Source organism: Phalacrocorax aristotelis, chromosome 3 (assembly GCF_949628215.1).
Source record: "Phalacrocorax aristotelis chromosome 3, bGulAri2.1, whole genome shotgun sequence".
Taxonomy (NCBI): Eukaryota; Metazoa; Chordata; class Aves; order Suliformes; family Phalacrocoracidae; genus Phalacrocorax; species Phalacrocorax aristotelis.
Window position 1 is genome coordinate 63,916,170 of NC_134278.1, and position 19,839 is coordinate 63,936,008.

Below are 19,839 nucleotides of genomic sequence, written 5' to 3' on the forward strand. Positions count from 1 at the left end.
TGCTCATTTTTGTTCTTGAGTAGTTTCCATTCATGTCAGGCTTGCCCTTATTAGGGATTGGTTTGTTTCGTGGTACTGAGTGATCTTAGTAATCACAGAAAAACATCACTTAGAAAAATATCTTAGATAAAGGGCAATTGCACTTTGGTGTGAGTGGCTGGGGTTCTTTAAGCATGACAGCTGCAATTCCTAGCATTTCAGTTGTGTGTTTTCTCTTCACTAGACAATAACTTGGAATTTCAGATGCAAACCAAACTGTAGAAGCACAGGATATATAGCCATACCTGACAATTGCACAGAACAGAAATTACATTTAATAGTCTTTATTTAGCTACTATTTTAATACATATTTATCGACCTTTGGGAGATGGATTCAATCCCCTATCTTGGCTTGACCTTGATTCCTAATAGTTACTCCTGGATAATAGTCAGAAAAACATACTTCCATGTGTTTAGTGAATCCCATGACTCTGAAAATGAAATTCAGACAGAAGGACCATGAGAGACAGAAATCAAAAAGAGCTACACTGTACATACCTCAGCATTGCAAGCATCTGGGAAGGGGATTACATATTTTAAGAGTGCAAAGCAGGGACACCAAGTGCCTGGTTTGCAGGCTGGATCTGCAGAGGTCACAGGAAAAGAGTTCTGCCCATAGAACAAAAGTGTGTGTGCAGTAACAGGGGGCATTAATGGAGGGCCTGTTTGATGTGATTAAAAAATTCAGCCTAAATTGCTCTAAAGGAGAGCCCTTTACTCCAAAATCTAGGTGGCCTTTGTAGCTATCTTAACAGCTACTTAACAGAAATACTAATATTGTCACATCAGTGTGTAACTGTTGTAATTGTTAGTCTATCCTACTTGGGACCACATTTGTGTCATCAGAAGTTTATACTGAATGCCTAATGCACCACATATAGTCCCAAAGAAAGAATACTTGTTATTTCTTACATCTAATGCTATATACGGCCTTTAAATTATTGGAGTTTACTTCTCCAATTTCCTACCAGAATTATCCACTGATAACATTTCTACATGAGATAATTGAAAAGATGGATCCTAAGATTTATAGCGTTTTATGGAAAATTTTCTTGGAAAATTTTCTTAGAAAATTAGAAAAAAAAGATTTTACAGAAAAGGAACCAGATTTTCAAGTCATTTACATGTGTTTGCAAGTCTGGAATGTATGTATAAATAAGATAGCATTAAACATAAATTAAATCTAAGCATCAGGTAAGATAACCTGTGCCTACAAAAGACCATTGACACATTAAAACAGCTATTTCTATATGTGATATTACATGCAGTTCCCCGTAATTTGCAGTAACCTAGGTTCTTATATATCCTGAGTTTTAAATCAACACAATGTATTAATCAGATTGCTGGAGGAGATGCTTCTCCCAGGGGTCACTGTTGTCACATCAAGAGCAACTGAATTGGACTTGAAGGAGCTCCAAAAAGCACATCAGTGCAAGGGAGGCAGCCTCCAGCTGATAGGTAGGCTGAGGAGCTAAGGGAATGACTTCCATCACCCAACTTCACCTATTGCCTACAAAGCCGGGGGAAGCTATGTTTTTGGTTGAGGTCTGTGAAGATGTGGATCAGAGATGCCTGGAATTAGAGGACTGAAAAAGGAGGAAGACAGCTGACAGAAAATCGATGGTTTGTCCTCTGTCAATGCTGCCAAGGCAAGCTGTCTCAAAATGTTACTGTATTCTGTAATTTACAAACTTACAGATGCTTGGCACAAGACCAAAGCAACCTGTATTTGTCCTTAACAGGTCTGCCTTCACAAAAGAAGCTGAGCGTGTATGTTTTGTGTCTTACATAACTATTTTGCTTCTTTATCAAGATTCTGAATCTATGTAAAGGAAACATGAAGATTAGCATGAACTATCTCTACATTGTTAACACTGAATATATTCTTCCTAAGCATATCATAAAGTATAGCAGGTATAAGCCATTAAAGTGAATGGTGAACTCACATTGACTTCAATCAAACAGAGGTTTTATCCATTATGTATCTTCAGTACATTTCTACTGTTTTCATGACTCTTACCTACATTACGCAGCATTCACACCTTTAGTATTTGAATGAATTCATAGCAGTTTCAACTTCCTTCTTCGAAAATAATTATTATTCCTTTAATGGTTCAAACTGCATAGAAAATCACTGCAAATCATTACTGTTCCTTTAAAGCAACCAATCTATTACTGCGTAAATTTTATTGATTGTACATTGCTATATATGCTTTAACTTTGCAGACTGTTTTACATGTATATGATGGTAATTAGGGAAGTTTTTGTGTAAGATGCTAAGGAAATGGAATTTTGTGACCCCAACAATGTCCTTCCTCTTCTGTAGAAAGAAGTTATGTTTTGACTTGCATTTCAGACAGCATAGCACTGAGACGATTTAAACAAGATAGGTAAAAAAAAAAGGGTGAAAACTTGAGACACAGACCTTGCAGCCTGGAAGAGATTAACATTGAGCTCTTAGATCTGCTGAGAATTTATGACTCTTGCATGTATGTAAGATAATTTGTCCCTTTTACTTGGCTTGGGAGTGGTTTTCATCTGACTATACTACATTTACCACTACACTGGCTAATTTCAAGTAATGAAACAAAATAATCAGATGCTTGAAGACTTCAGTGAGTTAGGATTACTACTCAGTCTGTGTAGTCACAGTGCCTGGGAGGGAAACCAGCCAAGGCAATGGCATTTTACACCAGGCATGTACTCTTCTTTCACTTTTTCTGATAAGCACATAAAACAGAGGAAGGATTTGTGTTCAGTTCTGTATATTAAAGACATAACATATGAAATACGTACAACTTTGTGGAGAACACAGGTTGGTCAAAGAGAGACCATTTAATGTTTGCAGACTCTATGGGAATCCCAAAATACAGGGGTGATGCAGGCTGTGGAGCAAGGAAGTGAGGAGGAATAAAAAAGGTGGACAGCTATACAACTGACTGGCCAAATCATCATTCATGTGCAAGTACTAGCTGCTGAGAAAAACCAAATTATTTTCCCTAATATTCATTTGCACATCTCAATGTCCTTTTTATCTTTGGCTCACACTACCACATTTCAATTCAATAGGATAAGAAAGTAAATTATTACTAGCTTCATGAGAAAGCTAACATTCCCTTTGATAGATTAAATAAAAGTCTTCCAAAATGTTGGCCTCAGTTTCATTTCCATTTTCAAATACAATGGAAATAAGAAAAAAAATCTTCAAATTCTGAAAAACATAGTGAAATGCCTAAGTGGCAAAATTGTTAAAATTCACTTTATTCTACAAAATCCACTCTACAACCTAATTCCAACTTTTGCTTCAAGATTTTCTTAAGCAAGTCAAGTCCTTCTGCACTTAAATTTTATAGAAGGTGGGGGGAAACAAAGAAAAAGCAGGAATTAAGGTCTTTGTAGTTTATGTATGTTGAAATGAAAATCTAGGAATTGTATATCATTTTCCTCAGTATTTTTCAAGAAAACATTTACTTGTGTGTTTATCTGTGTAAAAGAGTGATGCAATACAAATATTTAATTATTGGAAAAAGACGTTTTGAATTGGAAACTACCTTATCATTATTTTTCCTACTTCTCCTTACTTGTTCCTCAAGGAATATAAGATACTCAGTTGAACAAACAAGGAAATTTTCTTTTTTTGCAATACTTTTTCACTTCTACAGTTTCACTGTTTGACATACTAATGTTTCTGACACTGCTTTTAACCCCTCAATGCAGAATTGCATCTGGTTTGTTTTTCTGCTGTTTCAACTTCCTTTGTGGCATAGAAAAACATTGCTTTTGGTTTATCTCTTCTTTTTCAGCTGTCTTAAACACCAGGAGCCCCATAAAAATAATCCACTGGCTGAAAAGAAACAGAGAAACAAAAAAAAAAAGAATTGCTGGTACAAATTAGGGCTGGATGAATTTGGAGAAGCAACAGTAGTGCTAAAAAGATAAAGTTTTGGATTTGTTGATTTTACTGCTTTTTAGGACTGACAATTTTCTCTGAACGCGTTTGGATTTTAGAGGGAAGTTGTGCCACCCACCTGTGAGTGATCAGAATGAAGACAAAAGTACTCAGCACCGGCCAAAATAAGAGAAAGTTTGTCATTTTTAGAAAACACTAAACTTTTCACCTTTCTGTTCCGAATTTTTCTGGGTTTGAAATCAAATGTCATATTAGGAAGCAAACAAATGTTTTTACATATGGTCTGATCTCTAAAACAAATATGAGTCATTCACAATGATGTTTTCTCACCCTTCTTTTTCCATGCCTGGGAACTGCATGTCAGCTTCTTCGTTCCAGATAGTGAAGTCCTTTGTGCCTATACACAGCAATTGCATTAGCAGCACAAAGTACGCTTCTGCCAATATGGCTCTACTCTGACTCTGGGGGATTTACCACTGCTCTGTGCACTACTGGCCAGGAAGCCTGACTCTCAGAGCAAGCCATGCTGTTGTTCTTTCACTAGTAATCTAAGTGACACCCTTTGAAACTCATGTAAACACTGTAAAACAGAAACCAGACTATGCTTTGACCCTAAATTAGTTCATGGATTCATGTAAGGAGTTACTTTTTACATTAATTCAGGAGTCATGTCTGCTGAAAACCAAGGTCCACACTATATTCTATACCAGTGCCCCACGTTAATGAGCATTTGAAACTCTCTTCCTGATGCTTTCATCATCCCATATAATGTTTGTTGAGCTTATCCAATGCTGGTTTTGTGAACTACCTAACCCATAGATGAGAAATTATTTCTGAGCTCTTGTGAGGAAAAAAAAATCCATTTTATTAGGGATCTTTCTGATCACTGATATCTGTTGATAAGTATATAGAAGTAAGTAGAGATATTTTCTAAATATCTAGTCACATTATACAATTCCAAATGTTCCTAGGTTAAACCAAACCAAGTTAAAGTTCTGGAACTTTACTCCTTTTTTATAGATTTTAATTTACTGGCTAATATAAATTTTATAGACCAGTAATGTGATGTATTAAATATTTAGAAACACACAAGCAGCCTTCTATCTAGGTGCTTTCTCCCTGGCCTTGATAGAAAATGTATTACCAGTAATACATAGATATTCATACCTAATTAATCTGTTGTTACTTAGGAACTTTCATTCCCCAGATCAGAAAGCACTCTTTACCTCTCCTACTGTGTAAATTTTCTTTTCCTTCAGTACACTACTGCTGCAGGCATCTAAAGCTCTGTACATGCCTAGTTTTCTGTTTCTGCCCTGTGATATAGGAGGCTGTTCACAAATCTACAGTCCTGACCCTCTGCGCATATGCCCTCGTGTTCTTCCTTGCCAGGTAAATGTCTAAGGTCAGCCCAAATTTCCTGGGAATCCACTATTATAGCTGGGCTCAAATCACAACTGTTTTCCAAGCTGAGATTCCTGAACTGCATTTGAGTTGTAACAAGTATTGTAAGAGAGGGATCTTTCTCCTTTGTATATGTCCTTGGCTTTGCACTGCTCAGGAATAGAGAAAGCTAAAAGAAACAGAGTAATATACAGAAAGACCTTTTTTTTTAAATCAACATTTCAGATTAGAGCAGACGCTGAATGGAAAGGAGATTGGGAACTCTGATAGGGCATAGGGGACAGTTAGAGGAAAGTTATGTGCCAGAAACAGCTGAATTTCTAGATCATATTGTAAAAGATGTCTGACAATAGGTAGGTAGGGTCAAGGCAAGAAAGCCAGACAGAACAACGCACGAATGAGTTTGTGGGAGCTGGAGAGTGTACCCTTGTTGCAGACACCTTTCTCAGGAGGAGTGTAACCTTGTTATGGCAGCACTTTGTCAGATGAAGGCAATCCCAGAGTCTAATCGTACACCAGCACACCAGCTTTTTGGCTCAGATAAATGACTATAGACCTACAGTCATATCAGCAATCTGTGTCCTCCTTTTGGGACCACCTCACTCTGAGTAACATCATGCCCTTACATATCTCCATGATTGTCTGAGTCATACTGCCCTCTGCATCCTGGCCTTGGGTCATTCCAGGCAGCCCTGAACCTCAGCTAATCACCAGCTGAGAGCATCTTCTGACAGTTCACAAAGGCTGTCTGTATATACAGTGAAAATGTTGCACAGATCCCAGGTGAAGAAAAGAACTACAAGAGAGTCTGATCCACAGACGGTGCTCTAAGGTTGCTTCCATCTGTTCATTGTATCTGTAACAAGATGAATGTCTAACTGAGGGCATTAATTTGTGTATGTCCTGTGCCAGTTTATTTACATCTAGTCACTATCCAGAGATTTCACATGATTCAGCCTGGAGAAACCTGTCTTAATAAGTTTTCCAACGGCAATATATGCACTGTAACATATAAACTCACCTTCAGGAGTAGTATAGCAGTCATCCAGGGGTGAGACAAGCATAAACTTCCTTGACACTATGCTGATTTGACTGTGATTGTCCACTCCCTCTTTCGTTTTGTTGACTACAGAAGACTGTGCCTCTGCGCCAATTCTTTACCTGCTTTGTCCCCCAACAAAGAAAGCTGCAACAGACTTAGCAAAGGACAAATTTCATGACAGAGTCTTCAGCATCCTCAGACTTACATGTTCATGCCCTAAGGAAAAGCAGCAATACTTCTGGGAATTACGGTAACATCTACAATCTTGCATTTCAGAGCAATTTCAGGGGCAGCTGAGGAACGTGGAAAGGAAGAGTCAAGCATGAACTCATTTAGCAGTGGTAGCAACTTACAAAGGATGCATCTTTTTCCAATTCTCATTCCCACACTCTAAAACTGCTATACTGCCCCAGATGTCTTTAACATCAATATGAAGAGCAATATGCTGTCCCATGCTAGAGCCCTTCCTAAAGATGGCCAGGGTAGAAATAAAGAGGTAGGAAGAAAATTGAAGGTACCTTAGGAAAAAGGCATCTTTTTGCCTGTCCATGCACAGTGCCTGCCATTCTGTCATGTCCAAAACCAATTTTTACTGGCTCCCAGATGAATTTTTTTCTTAGGTTTCAGAGAGTATGCCTGTGAATAAGGAGTGTGGTTTGGGCAGGGCAGATTAACAGTCTCTCTAATATCCACGTTCCTTTCCAAAGACCACAGTGGAAGGGTTGAAGATTTGAGAAATGGAATGCCATCCCATGGTAGGAGATAGCATGTCTTGGTGTGCCACCTATGTTGAGAAGGGAGAATAGCTGAACAGAAATATTAAGGTGCCTCCAGTGCTAAGCCAGGACTATAAAAGGAAGTCAAATGAACTTAGTCAAGTAGGACTGCTCAAAAAGGCAGACTCATAAATTTGAGGGATTCCCAAATATACTCTAAATGCTTATTCTGGAGAGAATGAACCAAGGTGTCTTGAGTCCAGCTCAGCTCTTTTTCCAAGAGCTGCATGATTAAAATCTCCCATTATGGCCAAGTTCTGTGCTTCAGACAATCCTGCTCATTGCTAACAAAAGGAGTTATCCACTTGATCTGCCTGGATCTGCAGCAGATCCCCCAACAACGCCTATATGCTTTTCCTTTGTATTATCATTCAGACCTTCAATACAGGTTTTCTGCTGCATTCTGAACATCTAAGTGAGATATGTGGCATAATCTCCTTCACCTTTTTCCCTCCTGTTGTTCCTGAACAAGCTGTGCTCTTCGGTATTAGTATTCCGGTCACATATACACATGACTGTACCTTACCAAGTTTCTGTTATGTCAGTTAAGTTGTAATTTTGATCTTGCATTAAGTTATCCACCTCCTTCTATAATTTTCTGTATGTTTTACATCAGTATAGAGACATCTATGCTGAGCATCGGTTGGCTTGCTTTCTTTTTTCTCCAGTGAAAAGTTCTCAATTTTTCAGCTTTTTTTGTCTAGGTCATGGTGGGGCATGTTTATTTGGACACTCATGTAACCAGCCTGACAGGATATTTTAGCACTCATCTGATCAGATTAGAAAATCTATGCTAAAATTTTTCCTTCTTTCTTTGTTAGATGGAGCCCATTTCTTATCAGCAGTCCTTCCCTTCCCATCATGCAAGCACATGGTTGTGCTGAGGAAACCAAGGTCCTCCTTGTAACACTGTGCACAGCCATGCATTCTCTTTCCCATCCTTACATGCACGCACTCATTTAAGATTATCTTTGTCTAGGTAGAAACTGCAAACATAAGTGCTTCTAGGCCTCTCCATCTTTTCACCCAAGAAGCATCAAAAACCACAGTGACCACTTATTGTCAGAGGGCCACACGATTCCCGAAGGCTGAAGTAACCTCTAGCTTTTTTAGAAGAGAGGTGATACGTATCTAAGACTTTGTGCAGAACTTGAATATACGAGGACCCTAATTCATGAAACACAATTTAATATTATTAAGAAGATTGATGATAAAATGCAGAAAATGGAAAAAATGGGGTCAGAATAGACATTCAGAAACCCCCTACTCTTACCTCTCTACTCCAGAGTAGGATCACCTATATCAAAACTGCTCATGAATGATGGTTGCCTAACCATACTTTTAAAAATAGCCAGTAATAGGACACTGCGGACTATCACAGCCTATCTATTTCAGTACTTTGCTCTCCTACTCCTACCTTTAGTTTTTGCAACTTCAAACAACTTTCTTCTGCTGCAATTTACTTATTCTAATAACCACAAATATGAAGAAAAATTTATTCCCCCCTTCTTTGCAAATTGCCTGTATCTGTAGTGGTAAAATAAACAGAGCAGAACACATCCCCAGACAGTAGACCTTGATTATCTACAATGTCATGTTCCTAGAACGGGCCCTCACAGATTTTGGGCATTGCCCAAATCACTTCCCAAACACAGTCTGAGTCATATTACCAGCTCAGGTGCAACTATGTTGTCATGAAGGCTGTAAAAGTGTTTAAAGGCTTTAAAAGAGTTTAATGTCTCCAGGCCAAAGAACAAACTCTAGCATTGAAGCTTGTTTTTTTTAGATAAATGTAACCTTTATATGGTTAGTAATTCTTATCAGCTGTCTTTTTTTGGACTAAACAATGACAATCTCAGCCTTTCTTCACAGACTCCAGATCATTCTCACTGGAACCCATATTGTTTTCAACTGACATTCCCGAAACTGGTCCCTGAAGTGCAATTCCCAAAGTGCAATACTCAGCTGCCCCCTCACCAATGCTGAGTGAACACGAACATGATTATTTTCTGTGTACTGCAAATAATATTCCTATTTATGCATTCCAGATTGCTTCACACAGTTCTCTAAGTACAGTTGGATGAACTTAATGAGCTCTAATTGATTTTGCAAATCTCTAACATATTTAATACTTTTAAATACATTATTCCAGCATTGACAGCACCATATCCGTTTGCATTTGTTGCTGAAGCTGATTACATTAGCAGTGATAGCACAGGCAGACTTTTCAGTGGGAAAAATATCATTAAATATTTTGGCCTCTCCAGAGTAAATTTCAGTAGCATCAGTTGGTGGTCATGGAGAAGCTCCTATTACTTCTACTATTTTTGTACCTGTTCTGTGGATCATTGATAAATTTCTTTTTCGAGAGCTGTCAGCCTATCCACTTTCAAAACACATATATGTGTTTTTAAATTAAATATTAGACTGTTAAGACATTTTTAGGAATTAACTGTGCCACATGAAACAATCTCTTTGAAAGGAATCCTTAGAAAAGCAAATCAGTAAAATGAAAATTATGATGATAACTAAACACTTATCATTGTCATCTGACCTCCTATCAATTACGTTGTACTGTTATGGCCTCTGCTGCCCATGCTAATTGACCGTGATGTATGTCACTTGCTTTTTGAAGCTTCAGCTGGATAGCTTCTCTGTTGACAAAGATGCAGTGCTACAGAAAGCAAAGAGGCTTTACCATTGCCTCTTGCGTTTTGACATGGACTTTGGTATGAAATAAGAGCCTGCGTGATGGTCCACAGCAGAGCTTGTAGGCGAGCATGGCTGGGCTGTGATCTGCTGGTGGAACGGGTGTTTGTCCAGAGCAGCAGACCTTAAGAGTGACTGCATCAGTGACTGACACAGTAATGAAATAAGTTTGCCAATTTGCAATATGGCTAGTGCTGACTGATAAAGTGATGTGTACAGTAGTCTCAGTGTTATCTCTTTCACCAGGTTTACACTGGCTTGACACCACTGAATTTAGAGAAGCAGTTCCTGATTTACTTCAGGGCAAGGGCAGAATCAGGTCTGGTTTTGCACCACAACCCATACAGGTAACAGCTCTCACTGGGAAACATATTGGGTATATTTAAGAACACTTCAAAATATATAAGCATTTTTACAGCCTTTCCCCATTTTGTGATGATATTTTGGATCTTTCTGGTACCTCTTATTATAAAATACTTCTAAGCTAAATCCAGGACAGATAAATCATGACTCTGGTTTCTTTCGAGTAGGGTAGCCTGCCTAAATCACTGCCACATTCTTCCCATAGTACTCATTTAAAATTAATAGCACATGCAGAGGAAAAACTAAACCCTTTGACGTCACTCCTGAAATGAGGAAACATAAACAGAAAAGGCTTCACTCCACTGAGCTGACAGTGCCGGCGCGGATTGGTCTGCTCTCCCGCGCCTGTGGCAGTTGACAGCACCTCCCAGCCCTGCACGGCCTTCGGCTCGCTAACACAGGCAGGCAGACTGCAGCAAGCTCAGCTCTACCCCAGCCCTTACACTGGCAGAAAAGTGCACTCTCTTCCCGAGTCTTTTTGCTTCTTAAGGTGGTTTTATTGGCTGGGTTGGGGGACTTGGGGAGGTTTTCTTTTCTTTTTTTTCTTTTTAATTTTATTTTTATTTTTGTTTGCTGTTGTTACTTAATTCTATTCCTAATCCTGGATGCAGTTACTGGATTCTGCAGTACAAGTCTTCATGAACAAGCTGCACCGCTTAGAGATTTCACGGCATTCAAAGGTCACAGAACTGCCACTATGGTTAAATGTCTTGTTTAATGGTTGAGGTATGTACAGCAAATCTAAAAGAGGCAACATGATTATTTTTGAAGGGGAACTAAAATTGTGAGGGGGAGAGGGAGATAATACTATTATTTAGTGGAAAAGATTTTTACTGGTGATTGTTACTACAGCAACCGGTTTTTGAATTTCCTCCCTTTTTCTCTTTATTCAAGCTAGATGAAAATTTTAACTTATGTTGATTTAACCATTTGATGGCAAAAAGAAGATTGCAGAAAGAATCTGTTGTTGTAGTCCTTTCTGACCCCACTGAGGAAAGTGTGATTGCTTTTTCTATATGTTTTCCTACTGCTCTATGGCAGGAGAGGAGACCTGGGACTTGGCTGGCTTAGATGAAGGGAGAAGAAAGCAGAAACTCGTTCTTATCCTGAGGGGGCTGCGAGTTTGTCTGAGAGTTACAGCAGAGAGAGAAGGAGTTGGAAATAAACAGATCAAGCTGAAAATAATATCAGCTTCATTTTTAGGAGTACACGTACCACATCATTATTATTTTTTTTTTTACTACATGCTAAGATTGCTTTACTTGATTTGGGTTCAGAAGTTCAAAATTAAGAAGCAGCCTGCACTTTGACTTATAAGTAGATCCTCAGTGGGAAGGGAGGGACCTGATCATCTTATATCAACGCCAGTTTTCAGATAGCTTTTGCTACTTAAACAGAGAAAAGTCGAAATTTGCCTGGAAGTTGAAGTAATGTAGCCTGATGTCTGTTTGATGGCATATAGGTTCAAATCATATTCGAGTTAGTGATCTGCCCTGAATGCCTGTTCCAGTATTACAGTGGACAGTGTGTGCTGCAGGAAACGAAAGCAACTGCTAGCATAAAACTAAGATTGTTTTCAGGAGTGTGATTCTAAAATACCAGAGGAGGAGCCACTTGTCAGAGCTCGTGTATGTATTGTGTATGAGTGGTCTTAAAAATAATTTCAGCCAGCACAGCCGATTTCAGTTGTTAACTGGATTAATATACAGGTATGCTCAATGACTAGCAATCTTCATATTTTCCCAATTTGTGAAATAAGAGTTTTTACAGCTCTGTTTTAGGGGCTGCTGTAGATATAAACCCTCTGCAATTTGAAAATTTAGTTTAACTTTAAAAATCATACCTGAAAAAACAATTCATATAAAAAAGAACAGAACAGGAGCACACCCCCCTCATGCAATGCACCTCAAAGGGTTACAAACATTGACTACACTAGGCTGAAGCATGCTAGCTTACGGACTGCAAAAATATTAGCTCTGAAATGCAGAGGATGTGAGATGTGCTGTGAATGGACAATTGCTATTCTGCAGTGCCTAGTGGGAAAACAAGGACTTTGTGTATCGCAAATGCATAACTGCAGCTCCTCCATTTCCTTTGCTGTATCTTCACTGGTGACTGCAGAAACAAAGAGGCTTGTCACAGATAAACTCTTTAGTGCCCCATCTCTTTTGAGATACTTGAGGATATTTTTTTATACCATCCAACAATCCAAAGTCCAGCTTTGTTAGCTGAACTGATTCTGTAATCTCCTTGCTGTTCTGTTCTCCCCAGCCTTCCTAAAAGTCTTACTACGTGAGCTGCCAGCTGTTTCAAAAACTAAAGCACTGATTCTCTAGCGCCAAGTTTAGAAAGGTTAATATAGTATTTGTTAGATTATTAATTAGTAACTTTGACTAAGGGGAACCCTCAGTCTATAGGGTCTACAGCCTGTTCTGTAAGGAACACCCCTGTAACTACATGAAGATATCCACATTTCCAAAAGGTAATCTAGAAGACATTTGTTTATAATAATTTCCTACAATTAAATTATTCACTTTTGATAAACATTTTTTTAGAGAAGTGTAGTTTTTAAGCTGTGTAATCTACATTCTGCTGCATCTCTGTTTCGTAGCAACTACTGCTGGTGATACTAATAGTAAATATGGTAAGTGGACTTCGGCTGAAGAAATGACACAGTTTTTCTACTTTATTAAGAAAAGTTTATCTGCAATGCTTTCTCTGAACATTCTCAATTGAGCATCAAGAACAAAATACAATTTAAGGTTGGCCTCTCTGCAGAGGATGAAATGCTTACTGAAATTTGCAGTCACATTGTCTCAAAAAAAAAAAAAGTCTGTATTGCAGAAGTTTCAAGTGATATGAATGGCTGCTCATTCTGAGTTTATTTCTGTAGGGCAGACAAGACTTGTCACCAGTGAAGTTCTAGGGATTCCAGCAGAACAAGGCATACTCGCTGAGTCTGATCCAATGTATTGCAGATCACTTTTTAAAATTATGTTTAATCCTGTAAACTAGTATATAAATATACCATTATAGCAACAGCTGTTTCCTCCCCTTCCTCCTGCTTATGTGCTTTTCCCTTCTCAAATCCAGCCCTCTGCTTGCCCTTACCAGACCTCTAGGTAGGTCATTGAAGCAGACATTTTCCAGTGCCTTCATTGAAATTATCAAGTATAATTGAGGCATTCAATCATACACAGTCCCTTTTCACTCACCCCATGGTTCTTCTACCAATAGTTAAAGGATATTTTAATGAGAAACAGTCCAAAAATTTATATTTTATGATGTATATATGATTTTCTTGTACTTTTTCAGTCTCATAGGGAAATAACTTCTCCGTACTGGCAATTTCCATTATAGGACCTGTATGAAGCAGAAATGCCACCTACTAACCAAGCCGTTACTGTCAATAGACTAAAACCTGACACCTCTTTATTTAATCATAAGAAACGTTTAAGACCTACTCTGTCCAGTAATCAGGCTAAATATATGGCCAAAAGCTCTTGATGCATTTGGGCTAACAGAAAAACAAATCTTTTGGGGCAGTCAGGCAGACGCCCCATGTAAATGAGCATTCTTAGCAACTCGCTTTTCTTCATCTTTTCTCCATTTTCATGCTTGAAATTGTTACAGCGCTCCATGTGTTCGTCACAGGGTGAAAGTGAAAGGGACAGCTGGGGTCCTACCAGCTGCCAGAAAAAAAATTGAGTGTTTTGTAATGAAATTATGTCTCAGTATTCCTCCTCCCACATGGGTGGAAGATGGGGCTCCCTATATTGGAATTAATGCATTCATTTTTCTTGTTCCTCAGCCAGAAAGTAGGCTTACCCTTGGAGGGACATCAGTTTTTACACTTTCAGTGAAACACTGGCTTTAAATTTCGTGCGAAAATTGCACTTTTCAGTCACAAGCTTCAGGATGTGGAACCGATGTTATTTAAAGTTTATACCCTGGGGGGACTCAGATACAGATGTGTAGCCGTGTTCAAAAGCAGCTCAGAAGTTTTGATGCTTTTTATTTCTCTGGTCAACTCTTTAGCATCAATTTAGGCAGGTCTGAAATTTAGTTTTGTGTAAACACTAGAGAGAATGTATTTGTTGTATTTAAGACAATTTATTTAATTAATTTATAGAAATTTAAAATGCAAAGTCAACTTTGGAAAGATTTTTTAGCAAAAAGAATTCTTCTGTGTCTTCTGAAAATAGTTTAGAGCACTTTTTAATTCTATTTGTACTATTTTTCTTACTACAGTACAATTCCAAGAAAATTGCATTAGAAAACAATATTTGAACCTCTGAACTTACCATTTCTGCTTTCCTGTAACAGACTGTAGGATTCAGGAGATACATTGCTACGGTTCACAGTGCTCAGATCTGGACTAGTGATAGCTATCTGTTTTAAAACCTCCAGTTTTAAAGTGGAAAATTAACAAATCAGAGCCAGATCAGATAGAAGAGAGAGCAGTTCCAGACGCCAGACTTCAGTGGCAAAATTGTGAGTGAAAAGCTTGGGGTAGAGGTAGTTCTCAGAAATCAACGATCAAATGTTAAACATTTCTTTTGCACACATCTAATAGTAAGGTATCTGCAGTCCATCAATGCTGTAATTTTGAGATACATTTTTCATTTGTTCTGTTCTTAGAGAGTGAAAAATCTATAGCTAACATTTTACTATGTAAACAGTGTTGAACTATAGAAATTAAACTAATGAAAGGGCCCTATTGAGTTTAATTTTCTTATTTCATTCTTCCTCCCAGTGGGATCTGTGAGTAAGGATGGATGAGAACTCTGTTTAGCTACTTATTAAAGCCACATAGTCTTATGGTGGTATATGATATGCTTCTGCTAGCTTACTATCCAGCCAAATAAGACATCCAGGTTGCCTGAATGGATAAACATAGCTAGTGACCTCTTCCTCTTAATAGGTGGGCATGAGCAGTTAGGATTCTCCTGGTCACGCAGAGAGAAAAATTTGTTATAGTTTAGCTAAAGAAGAGTTGCATGCAGGCAAAACCAGCAAGATTTATATCTCTTTGAGTAGGTTATTTTAAAAATAAGAAACAAATATTTAGAAGAAGGTAGTTGCAGGGGTATTTTTTTTTTCTGTAGCTGGTAGGTTTATACTAGTTTCCCACAAAAATTTCTGGTATGAGAAAACTCACCAAATAATATCTCACTATGGCGTGTGTTAATGCTGGCAGCATAAAGTTTTTAAAAGTAGAGCACCGAATATCCTGTCAAACTAAGTTTAGCTAATAGTCACAGAGGCATAAAAACACACTTGTCTGTGGGGCAACTGCTGTCAGGCCCTGTATACAATTTTCTGCAAGGTTGTTTGTAGCAGAGCCTATGATACTAACCCATCTGTATGTAGGAAAGAAGTTTTGAAAAGGACAATCATTACCTTTCCAAGAATAAAGTGGGAAGTAGGCATGTTTTGACTGAATATGCAGCAATTTAGAGATGGCTCAGAGAAATATACATCTGTAAAAGTGAAATTAAGAAACCTCAACTTCAGCTAGAGATCTGGAGGATGATGTTGGGCTACCATGTTATCACTTCTGCTCCCTTTGGGATTTGCCTTTTACTCCTTCTGAAAGAAATGGTCTGTACTCTCATGTTCTTATTCCCTTTCTTTCCCCCTGCTCAACCTTTTTCTCATGGCACACTTCCTACAGTGCTTGTGAGACTGGCTAAGCCCTGGGGCTTGTCCTAATATGGGGTGGCAGAGCTACCGTTAGTGTGCAAGGACTCATCCGTCGGAAAGATGATGATTCCCAGGTCATTGCTGTGCTTTAGAAACGAATACATATTGACAAGAAATGCCGTAGTACTTTCCCAATAATTCAGCTGTCATCCAAAGGGTATTGCTATTTTCCGCTTTATGCAAGATGATCCTGGTATAGAACGAGAACTGGGATCTCTGCTTAGACAGCTGGAGAGGACAACATCTGCTTAATATTTCTGTCGAAAAGCACCAGTTTCCACAAGGAACTGAGGGTGTAGCAGTGCTGTAAGCTTCACTTACGTATGCAGCTGCACACTGAAGTACACTAAATATGGGCAACATCTGATGTTTGGTTTTGCCTTTCCCTCAATTTACCACTTACCCTTGGTTTTAAACCTCTGAGAAGGTTAGACAGAATGACGACTTGCTGTGTACCAGGCTGCTGGAAGGAGAGGACCTTACATAGACATCCAGAGAGAGATGAAAGCAGATGCACGAGGTCTTCATGGAGAAAGCACACTTCTGGCTTTATGTTAACTAACAACCATGTTGAAACAGGCTACTGCCCCTTTCTGTTTCAAATGTTTGGATATGGCTTGGCTCTGTATTACTTATTCATAGGCATTTCTGGTTTGCATACTGCCATAATATTTGAGTGTCTATTAATAACAATGTTCAACTGGCATCAGAATGGCCATCATAAATTTAATTAGGCAGTGTATCTCCAGTTTAATCAATACAGTCATTAGAAGACTGTAAGACAGCCAGGAAAACAATAATTAGACCTGATTAATAAAGGAGAACTTGCACACATCAGCAAAGAAGAGGGAGCTTTGCCTGTTCAAGGCTTGGGAGGACAGTGAGCTGTTTTCTGCTTTAGCAGATCTGAGGACATTGTTATTGAAAAAATCCTCTTGAAAATGCCCTTACAATACTAAATAAAGTGGAAAATAATATACTGTAGAGAGACAACTACTGTCCTGAAAGTATATTTTTCAAATTCTAAAATTCTGTTATTAACAAAACCTTCATTTTCTTCAACAAACTGTAAGTGCCAGCTAGAAAGATAAAATTGGAATGTATTTCTTCACCAAGCAAATTCCTCAGGTGCACAGTTGCTTTGTTTTTGTAGGAGTGCTTTAAAAAGCAGAACGACTGAAAGATAAAAAGACTCAAATTGGATCAGTGTGTGAGAGTGTAAAATGGTATGGTTCCACTGAGATTAATAGACTCCATCAATTTATATCTGTAAAAGATCAGACCCGAGGAGCTTTCCGGTCTTACAAGCACTCCTCTCCACCTGTTAGATCAGATTTTAGACTCATTAGCCTTTCTTCATACCTGTTCCATACCAGTTTTCCACAGTTTCCTCAGCATTGCACTACCATCAGGCTGCTTTTGATGGCTCCACAGAAGCTGCAATGCATTCTTTCCCTTCCATCACCCCCTAAACCTCACTTATCATTTACCAGATTTTATTTGAAATCACAAGCTCACGGTTATTTTTTAGCTCATGTGCTAGCATCTGCAAAAGTGTATATATTTTTAACACAGAGGCGCTGATCTCGTTTGTTTTCAGTATAGACCATGACCTGCTTCAATGACACAGCTATGTAAGTAATAATTTTAAAAGCTGAGGAATAACAGGGAAATAGAAATTTTGTTTAGGGACCAACATGTACTGCACTGTATCACAAGAAATTTTTCTTGCAGTAAGGCTGTAACATCCTGTCTCTTTGAACTACGAAACTATATAACAATAATACCCACTACTAAATTATAACCTCTGTAATAGCATGGTAACAAAAACCAGTGCAACATGAGGATTTTGAATGAAGTTCATGCTATATATCATCATCGAAGCTGATAGAATTGGTCAAGTTTTCAAAAAAGCTCGAATTCACTTTAGTCTCTAAATGAAATGGCCAGATCTGAAAAATTGCTGTGCACAAGAGCTTGCCTGGGAAATGTTTTCCCATTCTACCCTGAACAGAAGTAGCCAACAGCCTGTGGTTAGTGCTCTCAAGAGGGTATGGGAGAAAAACATTCAAGTTCCCTCTCTGCTTGTGTTGGCTTTCTTAGGGTGGGTTACCACTGCAGTGTCCCCCAAGGGTTGAACTCTGTGTTCACGGCGCCTGGCAGACAAAGCCCACAACCCACTGCCCCACGCTGAGCCCCAGCATGAAACCAGAGCTTCTCCCTGCTGAAATGGCACATGAAGGTTGTTTCAGGCAGATCTCCACCTGCAGCTCCTGGAGTTCTGTCCTGAACCTGAGAAACCTTTCTAATGGGCATTTTCTCTGAATAGGCACCTCCTCCCAAACAGCTTTTGTTCCAAGAAATTGTTGATTTTAAGAGGAAAGCCTGGATGTATTTTGAGAGGAAAAAAATCTCACCACTGCTACAGAATTCCCACCTTGCTTGTGAGGACTGAGGGGCACAGAGACTTTGCTTGCTTTGGGTGCCTGCTAGTGGGCAGAGGTGCTTGAAAACCTGGTTCCAGTTCAGTGACCATTTTGTAAAGTCTGCTTAGATCTTTTTATTTTACAGTGCCTGAATTGAAAGCCCAAAGGTCACTGGAGCTTTGAATTTCCAAATCTTTCAGCAATCCTCTTTTCACCCTTTTTCCAGTAGACCTAGTACTACTTTTGTTTCTTATTTTGAAAATAAGAGGGGAAAAAAAGAACACTCCATGCTTTATTTATGTGATACTTATATAGTGCTGAAGAGATTATTTCTTCATGTTAAGATTTCCTTGTAGTGGTTACAGCTGGTCATCTGTGAAACACACTTGCTTTAAAAAGAGGCTTACACATGCACCACAGATGTATTATTCTTCTCCTCATCCTTCCCCCAAATTCAGCCCTTTAGGGCTTCTCTAGCAGAGTAAAAGAGTGTGGAATTCTGTTTGGGTTTTTATTTTTCACTTAAATACCATAGCAAATATTATTCTAAATCCAATAATATGAGAAAGGGAGGATTATAATGTCAGCTGGTCAGAAAGCCTCTTGGGGGACAGCCTCACGTTCATCTGGACCACCTAATACATGACTGCCGCTTGGTCTCACTACATCAGAATTTTTAAATTGGTATTCACTGTTTAGTTTAAAAACCCACAAAGCATCACTTGGCTAATCCTTTTCTGATTTTTAATCATGTTTGCTACTAATGTGAACAAGCCTGAGCTGAATTCTGTTGTTTTCTAAATATCAGTAGAAACTATTTCACATTTCATGAAAGAATAAAGCAAAAAGCTTTTAATGTCTGTGTTTGGCATTGCACCTTTTTATGATAGCTGATGAGCATTAATTTGCAAATAAACAAACCACTCTCTAAAAAAGTCTTAAAAGGTCCAGATGTTTAAAATGTAGAAAACAATTAGCACAGAGGTCTCAGTGCTATGTAGCCACCCTTTAATTGTCATCTGTTGACAGTACTTTGACAGTTGACCTTCAACTCTGATTTTAGGACACCTTCAAAAGCCTCTGAGCTACTTTCTCAATTTCAAGAGCCATTTTTGAAAGATTAAATTAAAGGGGCATTTCTTCTTTTTGGCTCTCTGTTACCCTCATTTTCTCCTGAGAATGCTTGTATAAAACTTACCTTTTCACCACACTGATTTATAGGTTCTGGCATGGGAAGTAATGCTGTTTTTCCTAGTAGCAGACAGAAAATTAGTCACAATCTGCTGTTAACAACTTCTTCATTACCTAAACTGTTTTACACTTTATTAAGTTCAATATAAGCAAATCTAATGCCTTTGAACAAACCAGGGAGTTCTTGTCCATGTTGCAAATATACGAGACAATAATTAATTTATAAAAGTCACCATTGTAAGTCAGCCTTTGTGGCAAACTGGCATCTCAATT

The 19,839-nt window shown here is 38.5% G+C and overlaps 1 protein-coding gene across 1 annotated transcript in view; it reads left to right on the forward strand.

The window, feature by feature from the left end:
* The first annotated feature begins 10,576 nt into the window (after positions 1–10,576).
* Positions 10,577–19,839, forward strand: part of PDE7B (phosphodiesterase 7B) — a 172,076-nt gene continuing 162,813 nt past the window's right edge. The window contains exons 1-2 of the mRNA XM_075087726.1: positions 10,577–10,733; positions 10,855–10,969. Coding sequence (XP_074943827.1) covers positions 10,949–10,969 — 21 coding nt within the window. The 5' untranslated portion in view covers positions 10,577–10,733; positions 10,855–10,948. The remainder of the gene's footprint in view (positions 10,734–10,854; positions 10,970–19,839) is intronic.